Genomic DNA, 8,208 nt, shown 5'->3' on the forward strand with positions numbered 1-8,208 from the left:
TACTACTGTTATTATTGCTGTTGGTCCCACCATTTATTTATATATAAATATATATATATATTTTGTATATATATACATATATATTTGATTTTTTATTTTTCGATATGTATACTTTGACAATGTAAGTAATAACGAACCTACCATGTCAATAAAGTCAATTGAATTGAATTGAATTGAGAGAGAGAGAGAGAGAGAGAGAGAGAGAGAGAGAGAGAGAGAGAGAGAGAGAGAGAGAGAGAGAGAGAGAGAGAGAGAGAGAGAGAGAGAGAGAGAGAGAAATCTAATTTATGGAAAATAACTTATTGCTGAACATATCACACTAGGAATATATCATGTGTATTATTGGTTCATGCTCATAGTTTCATAGCCGACTGTTTTCTAAATTAGTAATATGTTGTGTTGTGTTTCCAATCGATACCACTAAGAGAATTGTTAATGCCAGACACGGTCATCATCGAATGGAAATGATGTGGTCGTAGAGCACACCTGACTGGTCTAGAACCATTAGACTGGCGGCTGCCTTGTCCAATAGCTGCTCTGGGTTAGCCCACGTTTGCAATACCGTTTGTGTATTGGCTAGAAAGTGCGATGTCTCGGAATAGTTTGCAGAATATATTTGCCTGCCTCCTTCCAAGGTTGCGTTTACTGTGGTGGATGGATGCTGGAAAAGCCGACCGCTGGCAGTACGCAATAGCATTCTGATTGATCAAATATAACAACTTTTCTGCAATTGGGAGATACGATTTGTCTCCGAAGTGAATTTAAAATGGATGAAATGGAAGAAGAGTTAAAATGCCCTGTCTGCGGATCTTTTTTCCGGGAGCCGATCATTTTACCGTGCTCCCACAACATTTGCCTGGCTTGCGCTCGGAATATCCTAGTACAGACCCCCGACGCTGAATCTCCACAGAGTAGCCGTGCGTCTGGCTCGGGGCTATCTGATTATGACTATCTGGACCTGGATAAGATGAGCTTGTACAGCGAGGCGGACAGTGGGTATGGTTCCTATGGTGGATTCGTAAGTGCTCCGACCACCCCTTGCCAGAAATCCCCAAATGGTGTGCGTGTATTCCCCCCTGCCGTCCCCCAACCTCCTGCTCAGCACCACTTACTAGGACACCCCGGCTCTCTACCCCCTATCCCCCGAAACTCCTGCATCACCTGCCCGCAATGCCATCGCAGCCTCAACCTGGACGAAAGAGGACTCCGCGGGTTTGCCAAGAACCGGGTGCTGGAAGGGGTCGTGGACCGGTACCAGCAGAGCAAAACAGCCGCCCTCAAGTGTCAACTCTGCGAGAAGAGTCCCAAAGAGGCCACAGTGATGTGCGAGCAATGTGACGTGTTCTACTGTGACCCTTGTCGCTTGAGGTGCCACCCTCCTCGAGGTCCGCTGGCCAAGCATCGCCTCGTGCCCCCGGCGCACGGCCGGGTGAGCCGTCGGACAAGTCCCCGGAAGATCTCCACCTGTACGGAGCACGAACTGGAGAACCTGAGCATGTACTGTGTTCAGTGTAAGATGCCGGTGTGTTACCAGTGTTTAGAGGAAGGCAAGCACGGAACACATGAAGTCAAGGCTCTGGGAGCTATGTGGAAACTGCACAAGGTAAAGTGTTTTTGTCAAATGGTTGCATTTATACCTCTCTGTTTTTCCAATGTCATAAAGCGCATTTAACTCACCAATTCTAGTCCTAAATTAGCCTCGCAAAGCCGCCTGATCCCATCAGCTTACATACCAGCTAGCACATTTGATTCCTTGGAAGTTGTGAGAATGCAGGTTTTTGGTTTGGTTCTGGGAAGGAAGCCAGAAGCTTCCTGATCGGTGCTGTGTGGCACTTGCAATGCCAGGGATGTGGGTTCGATTCCCACAGGGGACAAGTACTAACATGTAGGCTTTCACTACTGTAATTTGCTCTGGATAAGAGCGTTTACTAAAATATAGACTGTTTAGTTCTGAGAACTGACGTGAAAATGTTCACCTGTTCTAAGAACGTTCATGTTTAGTTCTGAGAACGTTTTCCTGGGATGTTTTATTAACATTCTGTGAACTGAAATTATGCAAAAATTCTAATAGTTTGCCTAATTTCAGTTTATGACAAAACACGAAGTCATTGTGTAGAGAATCAATTGTACCATCTGAATCACGGTGAAATATATTTTCCAGAACGCCCCAAAAATGGTATTTATATCTGTTTGAAGCTGGTGTAGAAAACAGAAAGTAAAAGAAGCAAAATAACGGAACTTACGGGCAGCATAGAAATAGCGAACATAGAACAGATATACCTATTCTTAGACTTGTTTTCAATGAAAATGACAGATCTATAACTCACATTTCTATGTGAATTTGGTCGGTCCCCCAAAAAGTTACATTTAGTAGCTTTAAAGGTTTTATTTGAGGGTTTTTGAATAACTTCCTTAAAACGTTCACTGAATGTTTCAATAAGACTTTTCATTACACTGCTAGTTTAGGTTAACTGTTTTTAACTCCAAGCACAGATAACACTCATGGAAATGCATTGGCGTAGTCATGTAAACACATTTATTTTTTATTGTGGCACGGCGTCAGTAAGATTCAAATCTATGATCTTCTGTTCTTTTTCCAAGGAAATTAGTCCTCTGCGCCACCAGGATGGAGCAAGCACGATGTGTGTTTAAAAAAAAAACAACTCATACAAAGCTGTTCATTTTAGTCTATTCCCCATTTCAAGGGAAACATGTCAGATCAGTGTGTTACCAATGTTTATAGGAAAGCAAAAGCACGGGACACGTGGAAGTCAAGGAGCTATGTGGAAACTTCACAAGGTAATTTGTTTGCCAAATGGTTACATTTTTACCTCTCTCTTTTATTCTAATATCATAACGCTCATTTAACTCACCAATTCTAGTCCTAAATTAGCCTCGCAAAGCCGCATGATCCCATGAGCTTACATCCCAGCAAGCACATTTGATTCCTTGGAAGTTGTGGGAACGTACGTTTTTTGGTTTCCCTTTGGTTCTGGGAACGAAGCCATCTGTTTCCTGACCGGTAAAATGTTTTGTAAACGTTCTGAGAATTGAAGTGAAAATTTTGCCTGTTCTGGGAACATTCGTTTTTTTTTAGATTGCAGGGAGGTTGTAAGAACGTTTAACCATGGTTCTCTGAAAGTTTTCCTAGGATGTTTTATCAACGTTTTGGGAACGGAAATTCAAATATTTGAAGGTTAATAAATAAGGTTCTGAGAACATTGTCTAATTCTCTAAACTTCATTATGACTTTAAATAGAACCATGAGGAAACCTGCAAAAAATGATACAATGAAGTACTGAAATACCCACAGAAGAACGTTGTTTCTTAACATTCTCTGAACGTTCTGAGAACATTACTTTTAATATAACCATGAGGAAACCTTTAGGAAACGTTATGCTGAAGTATTGACATTCCAACCTAAGAAACATATGGTTCTCAGAATGTTATGTGCTAGCTGGGTATATCCTGCACCCTTCCCATAACTATATGGTAAGGTTATATGCAAAATAACCATAGGACAACCATACTACCATCAAGCTCTAAGAAACATATGGTTCTCAGAACGTTATGTGCTAACTGGGATGGTTCTCAGAACGTTATGTGCTAGCTGGGATGGTTCTCAGAACGTTATGTGCTAACTGGGATGGTTCTCAGAACGTTATGTGCTAACTGGGATGGTTCTCAGAACGTTATGTGCTAACTGGGATGGTTCTCAGAACGTTATGTGCTAACTGGGATGGTTCTCAGAACGTTATGTGCTAACTGGGATGGTTCTCAGAACGTTATGTGCTAGCTGGGATGAATGTTGCTATACAGCATGAATCAGTCTGGTATTTTACCAGCCTATCTACTCCAATGTTGTCGGCAGCCCCAAAAATATATCTAACTCACACCAGTTTCACCCGGAGGTGCCACTGTCCTTTTAACAGACAAGCCGCTTACGCCTCGATGAAACCAACAGTGTCATTCCATCAAATACTGCGTAATAAATTCTGCATTCAAACTTTTTCATTATGTAATCCCCCCCAAAGAATTGTGGATATGTGTGCAACAAAAGTTCAACATTCACCTTTTGCTACTATTTCTGTCAAGTCTACGTGTACAGTTTGATGCGTATGTTGGATAAATCCAGTGCATGCATCACACAGAACCCACTGCAACTGCCTCTGCAATGCAACGCTACAAGGCGAACGCTGCAAGGCGAACGCTGCAAGGCGAACGCTGCAAGGCGAACGCTGCAAGGCAACGCTGCAAGGCGAACGCTGCAACTGCCTCTGCAATGCAGCGCTGCAAGGCGAACGCTGCAAGGTGAACGCTGCAAGGCGAACGCTGCAAGGCAACGCTGCAACTGCCTCTGCAAGGCGAACGCTGCAAGGCGAACGCTGCAAGGCGAACGCTGCAAGGCAACGCTGCAACTGCCTCTGCAAGGCGACCGCTGCAAGGCGAACGCTGCAAGGCAACGCTGCAACTGCCTCTGCAAGGCGAACGCTGCAAGGCGAACGCTGCAAGGCGAACGCTGCAAGGCAACGCTGCAACTGCCTCTGCAAGGCAACGCTGCAACTGCCTCTGCAAGGCAACGCTGCAAGGTGAACGCTGCAAGGCAACGCTGTAACTGCCTCTGCAAGGCAACGCTGCAAGGCAACGCTGCAAGGCAACGCTGCAAGGCGAACGCTGTTCTGCAAGGCGAACGCTGCAAGGCAACTCTGCAATGCAACTCTGCAAGGCGAACGCTGCAAGGCACTCTGCAAGGCGAACGCTGCAAGGCAACGCTGCAAGGCGAACGCTGCAAGGCGACTCTGCAAGGCGAACGCTGCAAGGCGAACGCTGCAAGGCGAACGCTGCAAGGCGAACGCTGCAAGGCGAACGCTACAAGGCGACGCTGCAAGGCAACTCTGCAAGGCAATGCTGCAAGGCGAACGCTGCAAGGCGACTCTGCAAGGCGACTCTGCAAGGCGACGCTGCAAGGCGAACGCTGCAAGGCAACTCTGCAAGGCAATGCTGCAAGGCGAACGCTGCAAGGCGACTCTGCAAGGCGACTCTGCAAGGCGACTCTGCAAGGCGACTCTGCAAGGCGACTCTGCAAGGCGACTCTGCAAGGCGAACGCTGCAAGGCGACTCTGCAAGGCGACGCTGCAAGGCGACTCTGCAAGGCGAACGCTGCAAGGCGACTCTGCAAGGCGACGCTGCAAGGCGACTCTGCAAGGCGAACGCTGCAAGGCGAGCGCTGCAAGGCGAGCGCTGCAAGGCGACTCTGCAAGGCAACTCTGCAAGGCGAACGCTGCAAGGCGAGCGCTGCAAGGCGACTCTGCAAGGCAACTCTGCAAGGCGACTCTGCAAGGCGACTCTGCAAGGCGACTCTGCAAGGCGACTCTGCAAGGCGACTCTGCAAGGCGACTCTGCAAGGCGAACGCTGCAAGGCGAACGCTGCAAGGCGAGCGCTGCAAGGCGACTCTGCAAGGCAACTCTGCAAGGCAACTCTGCAAGGCAAACACAACGTTCCATTTAAGCAATAAGGCCCAAGAGGGTGTGGTATATGGCCAATATACCACGGCGAAGGACTGTTCTTAGGCACGACACAACGCCTTAATGCTATTATAAACTGGTTACCAACGTAATTAGAGCAGTAAAATATATATGTTTTGTCATAACCGTTGGTATACGGTCTGATATACCACAAGTAGCTACAAATATTCAAATGTATAAAAAAAACGATCGTTTGAAAATGTTTCAGGGGGGCAGATAGAGCAACTATCTTCAACCCCCCCACACACACACACACACACACACACACACACACACACACACACACACACACACACACACACACACACACACACACACACACACACACACACACACACACACACACACACACACACACACACACACACACACACACACAGACACACTCTACAGAACCATGTGTAACAATGTGTATGCTGAGCTGCTGTACACACACTCTACACCCTCTAGGACAGACAGGACACCCTCTAGGACAGACAGAACACCCTCTAGGACAGACAGGACACCCTCTAGGACAGACAGAACACCCCCTAGGACAGACAAGACACCCTCTAGGACAGACAGGGCACCCTCTAGGACAGACAGGACACCCTCTAGGACACCCTCTAGGACAGACAGAACACCCCCTAGGACAGACAAGACACCCTCTAAGACAGACAGGACACCCTCTAGGACAGACAGGACACCCTCTAGGACAGACAGAACACCCTCTAGGACAGACAGGACACCCTCTAGGACAGACAGGACACCCTCTAGGACAGACAGGACACCCTCTAGGACAGACAGGACACCCTCTAGGACAGACAGAACACCCTCTAGGACAGACAGGACACCCTCTAGGACAGACAGGAGACCCTCTAAGACACCCTCTAGGACAGACAGAACACCCTCTAGGACAGACAGGACACCCTCTAGGACAGACAGAACACCCCCTAAGACAGACAGGACACCCTCTAGGACAGACAGGACACCCTCTGGGACAGACAGGACACCCTCTAGGACAGACAGAACACCCTCTAGGACAGACAGGACAACCTCTAGGACAGTCAGGAGGCCTTAGAAACACTGACAGTGTCTCTCTCACACACACACACACACACACACACACACACACACACACACACACACACACACACACACACACACAGACAGACAGACAGACAGACAGACAGACAGACAGACAGACAGACAGACAGACAGACAGACAGACAGACAGACAGACAGACAGACAGACAGACAGACAGACAGACAGATAGATAGACTCGATGTAACACCAGTGCACCAGTGTGTTATCGTAGGTAGTATTCACCACACGAAGCAGACAGTAGGAAACCGATGGGCGACCATTCCGCTGTCTCTCACTATGATTACATTTAGTTTAATCTCCATCCATGTTATTCCAGCTTCCAGGTCAAACTGGTAACAGCTGTCCAGTTACATACACTGTGCCAGCAGGCGATTCCATTAACAATTACAGTGTTGTAGACTGTGGTTTAGGAAGAGGTGACATAGGTGTAGGATCATTAAAATCGTGTGCACTATATTGTGAATTAAGACCTAGTCAGTGGCCTTGTGGTCAGAGTGTCTGGCTCGGAGAAGGCTTCCTGGGCACTATATAGGGGAATAGGGTGCACTAGATAGGTAATAGGGTGCACTAGATAGGGGATAGGGATGCACTATATAGGGGATAGGGTGCACTAGATAGAGGATAGGGATGCACTAGATAGGGTGCACTAGATAGGGAATAGGATGCACTAGATAGGGAATAGGGTGCACTAGATAGGGAATAGGGATGCACTAGATAGGTAATAGGGTGCACTAGATAGGGAATAGGGTGCACTAGATAGGGGAATAGTGTGCACTAGATAGGGGAATAGGGTGCACTAGATAGGGAATAGGGTGCACTACATAGAGAATAGGGTGCACTACATAGGGGAATAGGGTGCACTAGATAGGGAATAGGGTGCACTACATAGGGAATAGGGTGCACTACATAGGGAATAGAGTGCACTACATAGGGAATAGGGTGCACTAGATAGGGGATAGGGTGCACTAGATAGGTAATAGGGTGCACTAGATAGGGAATAGGGTGCACTAGATAGGTAATAGGGTGCACTAGATAGGGGATAGGGATGCACTAGATAGGTAATAGGGTGCGCTATATAGGGGAAAGGGTGCACTGGATAGAGTGCACTAGATAGGGAATAGGAGGCACTAAATAGGAAATAGGTAGCACTAGATGGGGAATAGGATTCACAAGATAGGGGATAGGGTGCACTAGATAGGGGATAGGGTGCACTAGATAGGGAATAGGGTGCACTAGATAGGTGATAGGGTGCACTCAATAGGGGATAGGATGCACTAGATAGGGGATATGGTGCACTAGATAGGGGATATGGTGCACTAGATAGGGGATAGGGTGCACTAGATAGGGAATAGGGATGCACTAGATAGGTAATAGGGTGCACTAGATAGGGGATAGGGTGCACTAGATAGGGGATAGGGTGCACTAGATAGGGGATAGGGTGCACTAGATAGAGGATAGGGATGCACTAGATAGGGATTAGGGTGCACTACATAGAGCATAGGGTGAACTAGATAGGGGAATAGGGTGCACTAGATAGGGAATAGGATGCACTACATAGGGAATAGGGTGCACTACATAGGGAATAGAGTGCACTA

At 47.2% G+C, this 8,208-nt stretch overlaps 1 protein-coding gene across 2 annotated transcripts in view; it reads left to right on the forward strand.

The window, feature by feature from the left end:
- The first annotated feature begins 613 nt into the window (after nt 1-613).
- The window catches only part of LOC129813245 (E3 ubiquitin-protein ligase TRIM9), a 63,040-nt gene continuing 55,445 nt past the window's right edge, over nt 614-8,208 (forward strand). For both annotated transcript variants that reach the window (XM_055865544.1, XM_055865545.1), the window contains exon 1: nt 614-1,603. In XM_055865544.1, the coding sequence (XP_055721519.1) occupies nt 767-1,603 (837 nt within the window). In that variant the 5' untranslated portion in view covers nt 614-766. The remainder of the gene's footprint in view (nt 1,604-8,208) is intronic.

The sequence above is a fragment of the Salvelinus fontinalis genome, chromosome 16 (genome assembly GCF_029448725.1).
Source record: "Salvelinus fontinalis isolate EN_2023a chromosome 16, ASM2944872v1, whole genome shotgun sequence".
Lineage (NCBI taxonomy): Eukaryota > Metazoa > Chordata > Actinopteri > Salmoniformes > Salmonidae > Salvelinus > Salvelinus fontinalis.